Source organism: Trachemys scripta, chromosome 12, assembly GCF_013100865.1.
Source record: "Trachemys scripta elegans isolate TJP31775 chromosome 12, CAS_Tse_1.0, whole genome shotgun sequence".
NCBI lineage: Eukaryota > Metazoa > Chordata > Testudines > Emydidae > Trachemys > Trachemys scripta.
The window spans coordinates 18,712,840-18,731,546 of NC_048309.1; the positions used below are offsets into that span (position 1 = coordinate 18,712,840).

Here is an 18,707-nt window from a genome sequence, read left to right on the forward strand (position 1 = left end):
CACCACATGAGCTAAAAGCCGACTGGCTGTGAGCTAAGGCTGTAGAGCAGACTCATTTAACTCTCTCTCTAAGTGGTCTCGGTGCCACTAGACGGGACAGAACACCACACCCAGGATGTGTGCAAACAAATACCCATTTCTGTAGGTGAAAATCTTGTGGAATCAGTTAGGAGGAGGGCTACTTAGAACATTTGGCCCCTATGTTTTGGAAAATATTGCCCCATAGTCCTGTGGACTAGCATTGGCTGCATAGTTCTCTCTGTTCAGTCAGGGCAATTATTTAGATTATTACCTGACAGACTCTATGGCACTGCTCAAAAGTTAAAAAACTAAGAATATATAATACAAACTGCTAAATCTTTGACATGCTCATGGAACAGCCTGTGCATCAGTAATGAAGCAAGCAGGTCTCCTAACCAGGACAATAAATATTCTGCACACAGATAGTGCAGAGAGACAGAATCCGGACTTCTTGGCAGAAGTTGTGCTTTATTTCTCAAATACAAAAAAACATAAATTCAACAAACAGTGGGAGGTTCCAACCTCTGAAATAATAAAAGATACCAAAGCAATGAGAGGGTCCCTCTTCAGAGTCCAGAATGCTATTGTCTATACATACAGCACATATATATAGAGACACAATCTACAGTCTCGCTAACATCCGTGTCTCAAGATTCAAGGCACTGTAATGAGTTCAGCGCGCTGGCTTATTGTGCCAGGGCTTTTCCTTCGAGCCAGTGACTGCCTTATGTTGAAGATATCCAGAATAAATCTCTTGTTGTCACAGACCCTATTTGTTTCCTGACAGTGACACTCGCTACAGATGGTTTGTTTCAGGATGCGCTGGAGTGCTCCACCCTTTGGTACTGAGCATGTGCAAAGTTTCCCCTTCTTCCAAATCTTCGCCTGAACGTGTTTCCTTTCAACAACCTGCCGGACAATGACTAAGGTCAGCTAGGAGCAGCTGCTGTTATCAGTGTTTTAGTGTTTACTTTTCTTCCCCTCTCACCTCATGGTGGGCACAGAATCCCTCCTTGGCATCTTCCTACAAGACATGCTCTAACTCAACCAGAAGTTATGGGCTCGATGCAGGAAGTACTGGGTGAAAAGCTATGGCCTGTGTTATACTGGAGGACAGACTAGATGGTCCCTTCTGGCCTTAAAAATCCATGACTCTACTAATTTATAAGGAGGGTGTAAATGGCAAGCTAAAGTCCTTCCTCTGCATCTCCTGCAATGCCCTTCAATTCTGATCTGTGATGCTCCCTAGTCCAATCCTGGGCTCCCCACATAGCATGGCTAAGAGTGCACCTCCGTGCTGACATGCAGCAACCCCTGCAATTTTCTCCCCAATTACCCCCGGGTCTGTTAATGCACTTCAGCCCTGACCTGTCGCAACTGTAATAGTGTCTGAGAATAAGAATGTGAAACTGTCCAGTCTAGACTCATTCTCCGGAATGAATCAAGTATAAATAAATAAATGGCACAAATCCATCTTCCTCGCCACTGATGAGATGATTCAGCTTTTTAGTGATTCATTCACAGACATTTTGCTGACTAGTTATCAATCTAAGGACCTGACTATACAGGAATACTCAGGAAAATTAATCCAAACTAATTGGAGGTGTGAATTTAAATTGGATTGGTTAAACTGCATTAAACATCTGTGTGGATGATCTTATTCTGAATTGAGGCCTGGCCTATGTAAGCTGCCTTGCGTCGACCTAACTATGGAAGTGGCTACACAAAAAGTTTGCTCCCACCGGCGTAACTGCCCTGCTACGCTGACTTAATAACTATACCTTCACGATGTAGTTAGGTTGATGCAGTGTCAGTGTAGACACTGTGTAGCTTATATCTACTGTTAATGGCTTTCAGAAACCATCCCATAATGCCCCACACTGACAGTTAAATTGGCGCAAGCGCTCCCAGTGAGGACATGCACTTCCAACACAAGGAGCATAGTGTGGACATGCAAAAGTGATTTAACTACTGAGGCGGCTGTATGATGACATAACTTAGGTCAACATAATTCTGTAGTGTAGACATGCCCTTAGTAACACAGATCAGTTGTTTTTCGGATGAATAACTGGGGCCCTGATCCTTTGTGTACTTTACAAAGACCCCCTGCTAAAGTCATAGGGTAGGACCCTTTGACCTGGAAAAGAGCCAGCATCACAGCATACGTACCGTTTCCTTGAGAACTGCTGGTCTATCTCCTCTAGAGACTGTCCTTTCGTTTCCGGAACAAAAAGATAAATAAATATAACAGCTGCCACTCCCACTACTCCATAGAGAAGAAACATCCAGGACAAGCCTATGGCATCTACAGAAACAAGTTCGAAAGAGTGAAGGGTTAGCAAGAGATAACACCATTTGCACTGAATGTCCTTTGGCATATGAAGCAAGTTGGTATCTTGACCAAACATCAGTTGTGTTCTGTGGGGCCATTGTACTTAGAGAAGCCTGTAAAACATAGCAGAGAAACACACAAGGCCCGGATTGTGAATCAGCCTATGAGAAAGACAGCTCCCAACTCCAGAACTCTGAAGTACTGACATCCCAGTCTCTGCCTGCCAGAGCTGTGTAAGGAGCAGGGATTAACCCCGGCTCCAGAGGCCAGGCAGTACCTGATGATTTTCTCAGACTGGTGCATCAGACAGTGCTGCTGGCAAGAAAAGTTGAAGAGCAAGGGGTTCCAAAAGTTGCAAGCTTGGTGCTTTCCAGACTGATTCAGATTCGCTGCACTCGGCCAGTACAACATTTCCATTGCCCACATCACAAAATAACCGAATGTGAAAGAATTAAGGAAAAGCTATGGTGTTTTTATCACCATGGATGACACAGAAGCTGCAGGGAGCCACTTCTAGCAGAGATAAAATCAGCCTGGCTCCTATCAGAGTGGCCAAGGAATGGTGCCCTTTTGTCTCACCTGGTAGTATAGGAGGGTCCCAGTTCAAGGCTTGACTACAGAGTTACACACAGAGTGAGTTCTTCACACATAGGGTTACCATATTTCAACAAGCAAAAAAGAGGACGGGAGGAGCCCCGCCCTAGCCCCGCCCCTGCCCCTCCCACTTCCCGCCCCCCCAGAACCCCCAACCCTCCCCCCGTTCCTTGTCCCCTGACTGCCCCCTCCTGGGACCCCTGCCCCTAACTGCCCCCCGGGACTCCACTCCCTATCTAAGCCTCCTTGCCTCTTGTCCCCTGACTGCCCCAACCCTTATCCACACCCCCACCCCCAGACAGACCCCTGGGACTCCCACGCCCCATCCAACCACTCCCCACCCCCTGACAGCCCCCCCCAGAACTCCCAACCCATCTAAACCCCTCTGCTCCCTGTCCCCTGACTGCTCCGATCCCTCTCCCCACTCCTGCCCCCTGACAGCTCCCCCCCAGAACTCCCAGCCCCCTACCCCCCGTTCCTTGTCCCCTGACTGCCCCCTCCTGGGACCCCTGCTCCTAACTGCCCTCCAGAACCCCACCCCCTACCTAAGACTCCCTGTTCCTTGTCCCCTAACTGCCCCCTCCTAAGACCCCCCCCAACTGCCCCCCAGGACCCTACCCCCTACCTGTACCCTGACTGCCCAAAACTTTCTCCACTCCCCTCCAAAAGCCCCCCCCCGTTTCTTGACTGCCCCCTTCAGAACCTCCCTGTCCCTTCTCCTGCCCCCCCTTACCCTGCTGCTCAGAACAGGGTGTTGGGCTCTGTGCCAGCCGGACACATGGCTGAGCTCCCCTGCACAACACAAAACCTGGTCCCTGGCCCTGCACAGGGTTGCCGGAGCGGGCTGCAGGAGGAGGCGCTGCCGGCCGGCTCAGAATGCAGGGAGGGGGGGGTGGGAGGAGGAAGCTGCTCCGGAGTCCAGCCCGGGACTTTCCTGCAGCCCTCCCAGCCGCTCGCTCTGCCGGGGGAGGGGGAAATCCCGGACATTGTGAGTGCTTTACAAATTCCCCCCGGACGCTACTTTTAGCACACAAAAGGAGGACATGTCCGGGTAAATCCGGACGAATGGTAACCCTATTCACACATGGGTTGTGTCCATTCTAGTACCTAACCACTAGTAGCCCGAAATGATACCCAATCCCCACACAGCATCCTGTGGCCAGTAGGGACATTGGCAGCCTCGCTGATTCTAGTAGCCTGACAGTAGAGAACTGAAGGGTGGTTGGACTGCATTTAGAAAGGCAAACAGGAAATGAGGACTATACATACCAATGAGATCAAGGAATGAGAGGCTGATCAGTAAATTAGCAGCCCAGTTAAAGCTGTTGCAGAAGGAAAAGGCCCTTCCTCTTATTCCAGCAGGATAGATCTCACTGAGGACCAGCCATGTCACTGCAGAGAGGAAAGAAGGAGAGACAACAGCATCTTTAGGCAACTTTAGTGTGAAAGGGTGTGGGAAAGTTTTAAGGCTGGATTTTACCAGGGGCTGAGCACTGGCCTATCTCTGCACCCACTGAATTCAATGTTAAAGCTTCATCTGACTTCAACAGGAGAGTGCCAAGGCTGAGAGTTTTTTAAAATCCCACCTTTACTATTTTGTGGAGGAAGAAAATACAAATACAGAGACAAACTACACGCAAAGGCCCAGGGAGAGGGACCCAGGAGGAATCTGCAGAAAAGCTCCTAAAAACCCAGTTACCTGAAGCTACATTTGGGACATAAACAGGCTCAGTTCTAAACAGCAGGATAAAGGCAGGAGACAGAGCTACATTTTGTCTAAAATCAGAGACACCCCTTGTAGAGATGGGAACAGTACACACAGTGAGGGTGTCTCTCATGCGCAGGGAGGCCATTTCCAGAAAGATGAGAAGGGATGGCTGCTCCCTTTAGACTTGGTGGGACGTATGCAGCTCAGTCTTGGAGCATCACACCTAACACTTACCCAGTCGTATGTCTATTTTACAGGATTCTAGGCAGCTGTTTCTATTACATGCATTTCATTATAAAATAATAATAAGTACTGGGCCACTACACTGTGCTTTTTGGCCATGGAGCTCAGTGCTTTACACAGGTGGATAAGTAGTATTAGCTCAGATTTGCAGATGGGGAAACTGAGGCACCGAGAGGTTAACTAACTTACCCAAGGTTGCACAGTAAGTATGTGGCAGAGCTGGGAATATAATTCAGTTCTCCTAATCTCCAAGGGACCACACTACCTGTCACCGAGTGCAGGACATTTCAGTATATAATCTAGGTATGTTCCAGAAGTAATTCAGTATTTTGTGAAACTGTATATGATGGCATAAAACAACTTAAAGGGATGCTGTCAAGTTTATGAGGCCTACCATGGACCTACTGTCTTTTTACTTAGATCTTTTTAACTTCATTAGATGTGGTTTCCTTTTCCCCCCAATAAAAACTTCAGTATTACTGAAAACAGAATAAATAAATGCCAGCATGCTAGCACTCACAAGCAGATCCGCAGTAACAAATCAGGGTGTTCAGTCAAGGAGCAGACGTTAGTGGGATACTTTCAAAGGGGTAACTATAAATAACAATAAATAAAAAGCAAAAATTATTCAATTTTTAAATGATTCAAAATATCTATTTAGGCAAGTATAATACAGCTTTCATTGCCTAAAATAAAAGGAAGCTGGAATGAGGATAGGTTAGGTGTGCTTTCAACTGCGGATTACCTATCAAATATGGTCCAGGCGAGTTATGACTAAAAGCCATTGCCAGGTGGCAAGTGACTGGTAACACCAGTGAAATGAGTTGATAATCTCACTTCAGTTCCTAGTGGATGGGTGTCTACACCCCAGTTGGCAGTAATGACTCTCAGAAGAGATGCAGAAGGTCGATAGGGCCATGCAGACCCAGGGACCAAAAATTGTGCTGTGAGGCACTGATGTATACTGGCCTTTTGGACAGTGAACAGTAACTATTTAAAAAACACATGAAATTCCAGATGTAGCTTCAAACCAATGCTTCCTTCTCTTATTATGTGCTGTGAGTTTTCCAAATATATTTTAAAGCCTAGAGATGGACCTGCCAGCTAGAGTAAGGAAGAAGGGAAGGCTGCACTGGACTAAGACTCAGGATATATGGAGTCTACTCTCAGCTCTGTCACTGACCTCATGTATGACCGTTGGCAAGTCACTTAGTCCCTATGTGCCTCAGTTTACCATCTGTAAAATGGGGTTAATAATTTCCCCCTGCCTCCCAGGGGCGTTGTGAAGGTCAGCTCAATGTTTGTGAGATGCCCAGTTTCTACAGCGACGAACACCACAGAAAAAGCTATAAAAAAAAATAACTCAGAGGTAATATGTATGGGAACTTTACACTGATGCTGTACCAGACCTCCAGTCTGCAGGGCTGGAGCGGTATGAATTCATTCAGGTAGGCATGAGTGTGGGATATTTTTTCAGTTGCAGGACCCTCAGCTGCCTTGTAAAGCAGGTGTATAGCAAATGTTTCCAGAGTGTGAAGCTCAGTCATGGTTTTATACTATGGGTTATGGCAGACAGAGCATGTATAAACTCCATACTTACTTGGTCCAAATCCAATTGAGAACGCGCTCACAAAGGCCATCATGCTCAGCAAAGTAATCCAATTTAAAACCATATGTTCCCTATTGGGAGTATCACTGAAAGGAGAACTTGTGTTTTGCACCATCTCTTTATTGGACTGATTTGGCAGGTCCATTTTCTGAGTGCGGGAAGACTCTGTAATAATCTCTCTGTTTCTAGTGTTGCCAAAGTCTTTTGTAAGACCCTCTGGTCTGGTAAGAGCAAAACCAGCACTTTCACCAGCAGCTGAAGTCCGTGGGATGTACAACGCAGCTGGTTGGGAGGATACTGGCTGCATGGGATGTTGTGCTATGGTGTACGAAGCATTGGGCTCTGTGGCAGTCTTACAGTCTCTGGCCTTATCCAATGGAACAGTCCAGCTGGTGAGGCCAATAGCAGTGACGGAGACAGACATCACCACACACCCAGCAATCAATAATACCCTTCTGCCGGCCTTATCTGCAAAAACCATTGCAACTAATGTTGCAATCACCTTCATCACCCCGAGCCCCACAGAAGCCAGGACAGCAGATGAATCATTCTGAAATCCCACGGAGCGGAAGATTTTGGAAGCATAGCACAGGACATTAGGTTGCCCGGTGAACTGCTGAAAGAGCACCAAACCCAGGCCAACCAGAGTCCTGCTTTTCATGTTGTCTCTAGACCTGAAAAGGTCAAGAAAGGAATAATGCTTCTCCTTACATGGCTCTGGCTTTGCTTCCTCTCCATCTTCATGGTTCTGCAGTTGAATGAGGCCCTTATGAGAGTCACAGTCCCATAGGTTTAATACAACAGGCTTAGTCGGGAGGAGCAGGATACTGAGAAACTGTATGACAGTCGGTGCAAGAGCCAATCCAAACATGTATCTCCATCCCTCAGTCATGTCTGAGAAGATGTAGTTCAGCGCATATGAAAGTAAGATGCCCACGGTGATGCCAGCTTCATAGAGAGACACCAGCAGCCCTCGCTGATGAGCAGCCACCATTTCGGAGACATAGATGCAGCATGCCATGGACGACACAGAGATTGCAAACCCTACAGTCATACGTCCAAATACCAGCCAAATAAGTGACCCTGCCAATGTTAGAATGAGGCTGCCACACAACAAGATTAGGTTGCTGACCAGTATCGCCCTCCTCCTTCCGTGACGGTCAATGAGGATCCCACCAACCAAAGAGGCAAGGAGAGCCCCAATGAGCAGGGAACTCACAAGGATTTCCTGTTCAAAGCAGCTGAGGTGGAAGTCCATCTGCAGTTGCAGTAAGGCACCAGAGATAATCCCCAGCTCATATCCGAACATTAACCCGCCCAGGAGAGAGACTGTTGCAGGCAACAGGAGGACCAGCAATGCACGACCTGGAAAGCAAGCAAAGAACAGTGGGATTTCAAAGATTCACTCTGCTGGCTTTATAATGAAAACTATCTAGTTACACAAAATGGAAAAAGCTGTTCTGATAAAAGGAGGCCCAGGTTTTCAGCATGCACATTTGCGCACCTAAGCTACACAAACAATTACAACAATTGGGTGTACAATTGTGGTAATCATGCCTATAAACAACCAAGCATCATTCTGGGTATGTATTTATGGAATTACAATGCGTGTGCATTCAGTCGTCACAACTGTGCCTGCAGTTTAGTCATGGAAAGGGGCGCACATATTTGTGCTCACAGTTCTGAAAATGAGGGCCTGGTGTGTGAATGTGAACACAGTTAAGACTTAGATGTAACTGGAAGTCAGTGATTTATAGTGGAGAAGCCAGGGTAATTCCCCCTTAGACTGTCCAAACTATTCTGTATGTTCAACAACTTCCCAGCCAGGGGATGTAGTTTTCTCCTTTCTGTACTTTTCTGTGGGTTGTGTTACCATTCTGATGCTCTAGTCCTCAGTTTGTAACTTAGAAGCATCTGTGCGGGTTCTTTTCACCACCTAGGAATTTCACAAATAAATCATCAGAGGAGCAAGTTACTGTCTCTATGTGCTGAATACTGACACCCCTGCCTGTTAACTCTCACACCAGAGAGCCAGAAAGGACCACTTGAGCCATCCTGTGAACCCTTTGCTGCTCATTACCGCATTCCCTCTAACGTCTTACCTAATCCCTCCTTAAATCTCTGCAATGGTCAGGCCTCCCTGGGGAAAATGTATTCCATTCCCCTAAAGTCCAGCATAAACTCTGACTTCCTAAGAAGATCCTTCCTCCTTATCCTACGATCATATTTTCATTACAAGGGACGTCCAATATTTTAGATCCAAACTTCCCCATTCCAAGATCTGACTTTACTGTATCTGACTTTTAGTGTGGTAAATTATTTCCATCAGAAATTCTAGGTCAGGATACTGAGGTTCTAGACAGTGTTATGCTAACACAATTGATTGCCTTTATTTACAGCTTCCTGCACCATTATTTCACTTGTTTCCCTCATGTTGTGTCTCTGGCCCTCCATCTGAGCCTGGGCAGGGAGACAGGACTCGCTGAGGTAATAGGAGTAGAAAATATTAAACTAATCGATTTTGTGTCCCCTTTCTTTCCTCTGACCATCTCCATTTTTAAGTCCCTTTACTAATGCTAATAACAGAGGCAGAGATCTCAAGGACTTCCCTTTAATGTCTCCTCACCAGATAAGTGGTATCATATAGCCAGGCCCCTGTGCATTGCATGATTATGTGTGTGCAGGTAAATTGCTGCATGAGTGTGGATTATTTTGAAATTGCAGCACAGTTATGCTCCAGAATCTCATTAGCTAAAAAGAAGTCTCTAGCCCTTATCACTACAAGAAAGCCAAAGGGAATGCAAAACCAGTTTGGTGGTGTGTGCTCTGAGAGGTGTGAAATGCTCCAGTCACCTTAATTTAAGTCTGAGGACGATTTAAACTTCAGCATTAACTCTTTCACTGCTGAGTATTTTAGCAGGAACATAGAGCTTGTTTTTCATTGCTGAATGCAATGGAAGATGTTGGGAGTGCCTGTAGGGGCATACAGCTACTTGCTGTCAAGGTGTTGCTGGGGTGGTGGCTCAATCCCTCTTACCCCCGATTTAAAACCACCTCTACCTCTGACCAAAAGGGGGAGGCTAAGAGGAAGTGCATCCTATCCCCCTACCAAAGGCCTCAGCTGTTCCGTGGGAACCAAAAACCAAAGCCACTCCCCACACTTTCCTGGATGCTGAAAGCCTCCAGCTCTGCCCTGAAAATTTCTACCAGACTGGTAGGTATGGTCAGTACAGGCAGTCGAACCATACTGAAAATAAAACAGTGGGCAGCACAAAATAAACTGAGGCCTGGGGTAAAATCCTGGCCTGACTGGGAGCTTTCCCACTGACTTCAGTGAAAGCAGACTCTCTCTCATGTGGTCTACCCACAAAGTTGCACCATTTTAATTAAAGGCATGATTTTACACTGATTTAATTAAACTGATATGACTTTATACATGTACTCTCTTATGTCGGTTTAAACTGGGTTTATATCAGTTTCACCTGCGTGGGTAAATGTACAGGAACAAGTTAAACCAATAAAACCAGCATGAAGACAATATAAGAGAGATCGTACACAAAAGTTGCACCGGTTTAACTAACCAGATTTAAATTCAACTGGTGCAACTTCTGTATCTAGACAAGCCCTGAATTTAATATCAGAATAAATCAGATACACAAAGAATACTAACTGGTTTGGACTAGACTAGTGGTGGGCAGTTAGGAGTAGAGTGCTTGGCCATGCCATATAATCCCTAGGTCCCTGCCACAAAATCCTAGGGCCTCAGTCTCATCATTTAGGTCTAATGCCCCACACAGGATACCAAGCCTTTAATATAGCCGATTAAGAGTTAAATTAGGGCAGGAGTGTTCTCCAATGGTAGCAGAAATTAGAACCCCTTCATTCTATTTCTGCCTGTATCTCTGATGTGACACATGACCTTGGTCAAGTCACTTAACCTTTCTGTGCCTCATTTTTCCATTTTTGTACAATAGGGATAATAATACAGAGCTACCTACCTGAAAGAGGTGTTTGTGGGACTTAATTAGTATTTGTAAAGTGCTTTGAGAGCCTTGATGGGAGGCACTAGAAAGGGAAAAAACTATTGTGAGAGAACCTGATAAGTGGAAAATAAGGGTGAACTGGGCAGTGGTGTTAAAAAATATTGGCTTGTAATAGAGAATTACTTCTCCTGGCCAGGCTTGGGCTCTGCATATTTCTTTGTGACAAAATCCTTAAGTTCTCTGGGCAAGGGACTGTCACTTCATCTGTGTTTGTACAATATCTAGCACAATGGGGCCCGAAACCTGATTGGGGTATTTGGGCAACACCAATGATAATCGTACAGATATTGTTCACCACTCCAAATGACCTATTTCTCCTAAATGTTGAGCTGCAGGCATGAGTTTGTTCTGTAATATGCTGTTTTCCAGCATGTGACACTGATGCTTTGTTACTAGTTTTGCTTTAATTTAAAATACTGTTATTTTAAATAGACTATTGGAAAAAAATTATGGAAACACCCACTGAAATATGGAAAAGTTTCCTCAACTAGAGCTTTATAAGATGTTTTGCAGTCTGTGCTTTACAGGAAGTGTCTATATTTAGCTTCTAATTACAGTATGCAGTAAAGGTTATTTCTCAGTAAAGGCTATATTTACATTTGTATTTATTCTGTTGCGTTTTGTCGCGCCATTTGTATTCATTATGTCACTCATGACACATGCCAAAAACCACCCTCCATGCAGTTACCTACACTTAATCACTTCTTGCACACATGTAATATAGATAATTAGAAACAATATTTGCTCAATAAGAACAGGGCCATTCTACTGTACTCCTCATTATCTTTTGGGCACTAATGATTTATGACCTTTGATTTAAATCCAGTTTGCTATTCAGTCAATTCCAATGCTGTCATGGGGGCTCAGTCACATGTGTCCCTGCACTTGGCTTTCACATTTGCATTCTTCTCTTGAATCTTTACTTAATGTCACAAGGGGAAAAAGTTTGGTGGGTCTCACCGATGCCTCTCTGTCAAGTGTGCACTCGGCTCAGGTCTAGAATAGTAGTTGGTGGTGCCAGAATTCAGAGAAACTGACTTTTGTACCACTAAAGACATTATTTGCATAAGACCAGTGCCAACACTCTCATCAATGCAACTTCCTTTAACAAAAAGTTTAATAACTGGTTCTATTTCTCAGTTGTTCTGTTCCTCCACTCAGCCCAGGAAATGGGGCTGGGGACAAAGTTGGCTTTAAGCCACCTTTTGTGCTCCTTGTATTCTAAGGGCAAGCAGTGGCTTCTGGCAAAAATCAGCGCCTCTGAGCAGCTTTAACTGATTCTCTGGCTGCAAAGCCCCTCTATGGGTGTGCTAGGTCACAGTGTGAGATGCCAGTGCCCCAAATACTGGCCATGCTCCATGCACATTGAGGGCTGGCAGAGAGTGTCCCAGCTGCTTGGTTCAATGGCTGGGGAATTATCTTTCACTGGGAGTTCCCCAGGAGCTGTTTCCTCCCTGTCATATCACCAGAGTGGCATTAATGGGCTGGGGCATAGAGTTGGCCTATAAAGTTTGCTACGAGATTTGGTAAAAAGATTTCAAAATTCAAAATTTTGTCAAAAATCAGTTTGAAAATTTCAACTTTTTCTGTGTGTGAAAATGTCATCGTGTTTTTCGGATCCTTTCTGTTAGCTATGTTTTCATAAGACTTCTGGTCTGGTGCTTCCTGTCCACAAGCAGTTAGCAATAATAAAAAGACAGCTACAATTCAACCCCATGGGATACAGCACCCCACATGCTCATGCCTGACTATAGAGTTCTGGCTCTACAGAGCCTTAAAAGTGGTCTGAAACTTGCCAATACAAAACAAAATGTGACTTCTATATTCAAAGGGGGCTAATGATTTTGGATGTCTCTGTTTTTGGGTGTGCCCAGATACACCCACAAGAGCTTGATTTTCAAAAAGTGCTGAGCACCCACCCTCTGAAAAAAATCAAGCCCTTTTAAGGTGTGTGAAGTTGGCACCCAAAACTAGCAACACCCAAAATCACTAGCCTCTAGTGAAAACGGAGACCGGTGTGCTAGAGTTGGCTGTGAGGGTGGTATGAGGATTAACTGAAATCTAAATTAGCCAGCGGAGAATGAATGACAGCGGTTCTCGGCTACTATACCAGAAGGAAAGGAGAGGACTCTAGGAAATCAGTGGTAATGTTGTAATGAAGGAAGAATTTGGAGTAATCCGTAACAGTTCACTTAACATCAAGCCTGATATCCCATGAACTCTGGGACATGGACTTGAAAGGTTTCCATCTTACAAAAACCACCAGCTCCAACCGGTGGCAGCCTCAGTAGAGAGCCCAAGGGCTGAGAGGGCCACGGAATCTGAACCCTCCAGCTCGGAGAGGGGGGGAAGCTGCCCTCACTGCCCCTGTTATGGATTAGGTAGCAGGAATCCCTCCTCCGGGCTGTGTATGTGTGAATTCAACCCAGCCTCCTTCACAGCACCAAAACTCCCTGGCGGATCCATCTCTCCTCCACCCCCACAGATCCTGCCAGGAAGCACCATTCCTTAAAGGCTTAACCCATTCCCCTCCCCCGGGCGGGCTGTGAAATCCGGGTGGGGGGAGGTCACTGGGGCTGGGAGAGAAGCAGCAGCAAAGCGGGATCACCAGCACAGGCGAGTGACAAAGCAACCCCCAGCCCGGCCCCCTGGATTCCGTCTGGAGCCAGCCAGCCCCGCAACCCCCGCTGCGCCCCCAGCCCCTCGCCGGGCGGGCATGGCACTTACCCATGGCGATGCGAGAGGCCGGGGAGTTCGGCTCAAGTTTGTTTCCAAACAGCCCGGGACAATCCAGCAGGGAGTGGGCAGTCAACCCCAAACCGACTGATTCAGGTCCCTCGGATCATCTGTGCCTGGGGGGGATCCGCTCCCGCTGCAGCAGCAGCCCTGAGCAGGGGGGCCCTGAGCCAGACCCGGAGAGGAGCGGGGCTCCCAGACCCTGGACCGGGGATCCACATTCAGGATCCCCGGGCAGCCAGACGCTAAAGTCCTGCGCTCTTCTCTCCTGGGGCGGGACTGGGGGCGGGGTGCCCCCCGCTCTGGCTGGGTGCCCCACGCTTGGGCACGCCTTGCCTGCCACGACCCGGCTCGAAACCCTCCAGAAACCCGCCCCAGAAACTTTCCCTTCCCCGCCAGCCCCCCTAGCGCCCGGCGGCGATGAACCAGGGGGTGCTGCTGCACAGCGCCACGTTGCTACAGCCCTGCCTAGTGCAGCTGGGACGGCGGAGCCTGGGGGTTGTAGTCCTGGTTCCCCGGCCCGGGGACAGCTGCCTCGCCAAGGGCTTGGTGGCTGTGCAGAGCTCCCAAGAGCTCGCTCTGTACCTCCCCCTCCCCTGTAATGGGGTATGCCCTGTCTCCTCCAGCGCTGAACACACACTCCGACTCCGTTGCAGGGAATTATTGTTGATCCTCTTCCTTTTGCGATGAAGGATTTCTGCAAAGTGAGTTCCAAGGAGGCAGCTTAAATCTCATGCATGAACCCGGCCCTCCCTTGTTCCCTAAGAATAACGGGGCGGGGGTGGGGGGTGTCTCTGGGTGTGTGGGGCGCAGTGGAATCAGGCTGTGGCCATTATGAATATTATGAAGGAGATTTAAACTGTCCCTCATCACAAACAAAACCACAAACCCTTGCAAAGCGCATGGCACATCCTCACTGTTCCTCTACCTCTGGGATTGTATTTATAAGGTCCTTGGGACCTGGATCATTTCTTCACAGCCCTCTGTAAAGGCCCTAGTACGCTGGTGATGTTATAGAACTGATAGATGAGAAATAAACCCTACGAGTTAATAACACCTGACCATGCAAGTTTTCTAGTGCTCCTGCTGAATGTATCATGACCCCTGACTTAAATGCTCAGGTTCTGAAGCTCAGTTTTTATTGGTGCATTTCTAATTGTTCTAAATGCATGGATCCAGGGCCAAAGTAAGACTTTCTGCTGGAATTACAGATCTACACCAAACCTCAGCCCTAAATATAGTATATGCTATATATCATTTTAGCAGTGCATGTGAAATGCTTCATTGCTGATTGCAGGGGGTCTGGATAGCTCTGGCAGGAAGTCTTTGCTTCTAGAGGATTGCTTTAAAACCAATGCAAGTAACCAGTGCAAGTGGAATAACCAGAAGAGATTGGCAACTGATGGTTCTTTGGTCCTGCTTTGGGCTGGAAAGGGGTGTGCACCTCTACCTCGATATAACGCTGTCCTTGGGAGCCAAAAAATCTTACCGCATTATATCGAACTTGCTTTGATCCGCCGGAGTGCGCAGCCCCGGCCCCCCGGAGCACTGCTTTACTGCATTATATCAGAATTCGTGTTATATCGGGTTGCGTTATATCGGGGTAGAGGTGTATATTACAAAAAACAATCCATCAGGACAGAGATAAGGAAGATTTCAATGTCAAGGACTGTCAATGTCAAGGCCCCATTAGGCAAAGTACTTCAGTAGTGTTTAGCTTTAAGCATAAGTTTAAATTCATCTCTACTCAGCAAAGCACTTAAGCATATACATAAAGTGAATGTAGTGAAGACAATGTTACATAAGCCACTGGTTCCTTGAATCAGGGCCTAAACTCACACATCCAAAACCAAAACAAATAAACCCAATCTTTAAACATGGGGTTTTACAAAATCTAATATGTGTTTTCATGATTATTTTAATCCAATGAAAACACTTCCCCTCAGTGCTATAAACTCAAACCATAGAGTATTAGGCTTGTGCATGAGAGCCAGAACATGAAAGTAACTATAAAAAGTGAAACTAACTAGCCAAGTTTCATCCCCCCCAAAATGAGAGGACTACAAAAGCAAACAAGTTGGATAACTAATGAAAAATACATTTGATTGTAAAGATTATTTCAATGTTCATAATCTCAGGCATTATTTACCTTAACAGGGAATTCTAGATAAATATTTAAAAAGCAACCTTTTTATTCAGAAAACCATGATGGTACCCAGCTCTTTTTCAGGAAAAAATACATTAAGTCTCTGCTCCCGAGGAATCCAGTACTGCCAAATCTCATGATTTAACTGCGGGGTTTACAATTTCCCCCCTTTAAAGTCATCGGTTCCTGGACTCATGTGACTAGAAAGAATCTCAGCTTTCTCTTTCTTAAAAGGAAGTTTTTAACCTTTATGGTTGTGGAGTAAATATTGAAATCGTGAATCCTAAAGGCTCAAAAAACAGAAGGAAAATAAAAAGAACTTCAGATTTACTATTTTAAAATATCTAATGATTTTTTAATCCAGTCTCATGACTTTTGGGGGCCAGATTTATCATTTTTGTACACTTGAGACTGGCAATATAGGAAATTCTACAGCTTTTCAGCACTGGATGTGCCAACATTTTGGAAAGTAGGTTGTAGGCCATCTGGTTTGAAACTTGAGCTTGATCAAAGACTTGTTTTTGTTCCCTCTCAAAGACACAGATCTAGTCTATTTTTAAAAGTGTTTCAAGTCATCCACACATTTTACAGATTAAATATACACTTCCCATTCATCTTTAGTTTCAAATGCAAAATAAATATTTAAAACTACCACTTCCAAATTCTTTTATCCAGAATAAACTCACAACTGCACAGGGACCTAATGAAAGGTAAAGAATGGCTTCAAACACTGAAGATGACCAATAAGATCAACAACATTCAAGGAAGCAGCTTTTCAAAGGGATTAAGGAATGAGAGTTGAAGGATTTGGTAACCATAGCAACTGTTTCAGTGATGCTAATAATCATGCAAATTAAGTAATGCACTTTAAAAGCCAGACCATAAGTTGTGAGCATTTTCAATCAGCTTTAATCACTGCAGGACAGAAAATCCTACAGTTTTACAGTATGAAATGTACGCACAGCATACACATAGCCCAAGTCACTGGGAGATTTTGTTCTTGAAATTAGGATTCTCTTGAGAATGGGTTATCCTGTGTGGAAGTAATCAGGAGAGTAAAATGATGCTATGACAATGCAGAAGATCCAAGGTTTTCTAATTAATCTAGAAGTATGTTAAGGGGCTGATGTAAAATTCTGATTGGCTCTTATAGCCCTCAGAGCCAAACTGTTTTGTTCCAATTGCTAATTAAGTATCTCCTTAGCCTGAAGCTGTGTGTGTGAGACTGATTGACCATTGTGATGTCTATTCTGAACTCTGGGAACACACTGAAAAATATGGGGTACTGCTGGTGGATGTCCTGTGATTTTCTCTGTATACTCTGCCATCCAGAATGCAGTCGTTGAGCTAACAGGGGAGATGGTGGAGTGCCCCTGTTAGGTGGCCCTGAGGTGTATGTGCAGGGCCTTTTCAAGTATATTATGCAATTGACAAAGGGAGGTGTATGACACGGATTTTCACACAGGGCTGGAGAGTGAGCCTGCCCCAAACTCACTTGGCAGTGGTGGCTCCTGTCCTGTGGGGTTGGGCTGGCTCCCTGTTCTGGTCATTGTAACATGGTGCTCGTGGTTGCTTGGTGTTGTGACCCTGTGCACCATGTTGCAATGCCACTCTCTCAAATTTGGCTTCGGCACCCATCCGTCATGATGGAGGGCTGGCCAGGCCAAACCTGAATGGCTTGGAGTGGGGAGCCAAGTCCAGGAGCCGCCACTGCAGGGTAAGCGAGGGTTGGTCTTGTCAAGCTGTCTGGAGTGGCTCAAGAGCATGAGTACCAATCTCGGGGCAGACTGTTACAAACCAGAGCACAACCCCCAAACTGGTTGTGAGTTCTATACTGAGATTTCACCAACCAAGCATCAAGTGTGAACTGCTCAAGCACTACAACAGCCTTAACATGGAGTCACAGACAGTCCCCTTGGCTACACCAATCTATCTTGCCACCTAGGCAAGCTTGCCTTTGCGATAGATGGTCCCTTATGCCAAAAATTACAACAATATTCAGGTTACTTCCAGTCCCAAAGCACCAGTCATTTACCCCAGGTCAATTGTACCTTAGATCTCTCACCAAAGACAATGCTTGTAGCCCACCCTATAACAAATTATCTAAAGATTTATTAACCAAGAAAAAGAAATAGAGATATTTACAATGTTAAAGTAAGTAAAAATACAGACACAAATGAGTTACAGTCTTAGACTCCAAAAGGTGGTAGAAGTGTCTATAATAAGCAAGCTCTATATGTCCTGTAGGACTAACCCAGGCCAAGCATGGGGATCTTTTGCTTATGTTTAGTAATCCTTACCCCTCGAAGTCCTAGCAGCATAAAGATACAGTTTCTTCTTGTCGGGGATTTTTATTCCCTTCCCCCAGAGTTCAAGCTGATGGGACAAGTCCTCGTGCACGTCTCCTCTTCATGGGGGGGGGTGTGTGCGGGCAATCAACAAAGTCTTTTGTCCTCTGATGTTTGTCTGGTGTCTATAGGCCTTCTTTTGTTGGGCAGGAGATAACACCTTATGGCAGGGTGGACTAGGTCCGGAGGCCCCCTGCTGGAGGCCTCACGGCCCTGTATCACCTTGTCCCAGAATAGAGCAGCAAGAAGTCCTCCAGGCAGCCTGGAGTGGCTAGAGTGGCTGAGGAGGAGTGGCCAATCAGAAGGGCTGCTGGAGCGATCAATAAGGGGCCAGAAGGACTGGATAAAAGGCAAGCAGCAGAGCAGAGCCTTTAGTTGCTGTGTGGAGCTCGATGAGGGAGGACTGGGTGCTTGGCTGGCTAGACGAACAGCAGGACTGCAGATAGCTCACCGCAGAGAGCTCACCAGACAGAACTGAGCCCAGCGAAGGCTGCCAAAGACCTTGTGCCTGGCTGGCTGGATAGAATAGCAGCAGAGCCGTCAAAAGGTCAGTGTGGGCAGGCTGAGGCTTGGGGACTGAGCACAAAACCTCACGTCACCAGACCGGGGTACTGAGATGGGCCCCGGCTGGGTGTCTGCAGAAGGCAGTGCCTCTACGAAGAAGCCTAAAAGCTATGGCCCCATACCAGGGCCATGATAAGAACTTGGGAATCTATACCCTGGAAGGCAGGACAGCATGTGCGACTCGGCCAGAGGGCTGAGCTGCTGAAGACCAGCCGAGAGTACCAGTGGCTGCGGACTGCTCGTGAGAGGTAGATGCCACCCTGCTGTAAGACCAAAAAAGAAAAGGGAGCCGTCTGCAAGAGGTGGGTGTCCCGCCGTGAAAAGAACTGTTTGCAGGCACTCTCGGCCAGAAAAAAGGGGGCA

The 18,707-nt window shown here is 46.3% G+C and overlaps 1 protein-coding gene across 2 annotated transcripts; it reads right to left on the bottom strand.

Moving 5' to 3' along the window:
* Nucleotides 1-469: 469 nt before the first annotated feature.
* Nucleotides 470-13,974, bottom strand: SLC2A10 (solute carrier family 2 member 10). 2 transcript variants are annotated; one of them, XM_034787840.1, is made up of 5 exons: nt 13,278-13,839; nt 6,499-7,872; nt 4,217-4,339; nt 2,191-2,326; nt 470-930 (listed from the first exon to the last, which is right to left on the bottom strand). In XM_034787840.1, the coding sequence occupies exons 1-5, from the start codon at nt 13,279-13,281 to the stop codon at nt 834-836; spliced, it is 1,734 nt and encodes a 577-aa protein (XP_034643731.1). In that variant the 5' UTR covers nt 13,282-13,839; the 3' UTR covers nt 470-833. The 2 variants fall into 2 exon arrangements, with proteins under 2 accessions (XP_034643731.1, XP_034643732.1); XM_034787841.1 differs by lacking the exons at nt 470-930; nt 2,191-2,326 and adding an exon at nt 5,419-5,492 and having other exon boundaries at nt 4,258-4,339; nt 13,278-13,974.
* Nucleotides 13,975-18,707: the final 4,733 nt, after the last annotated feature.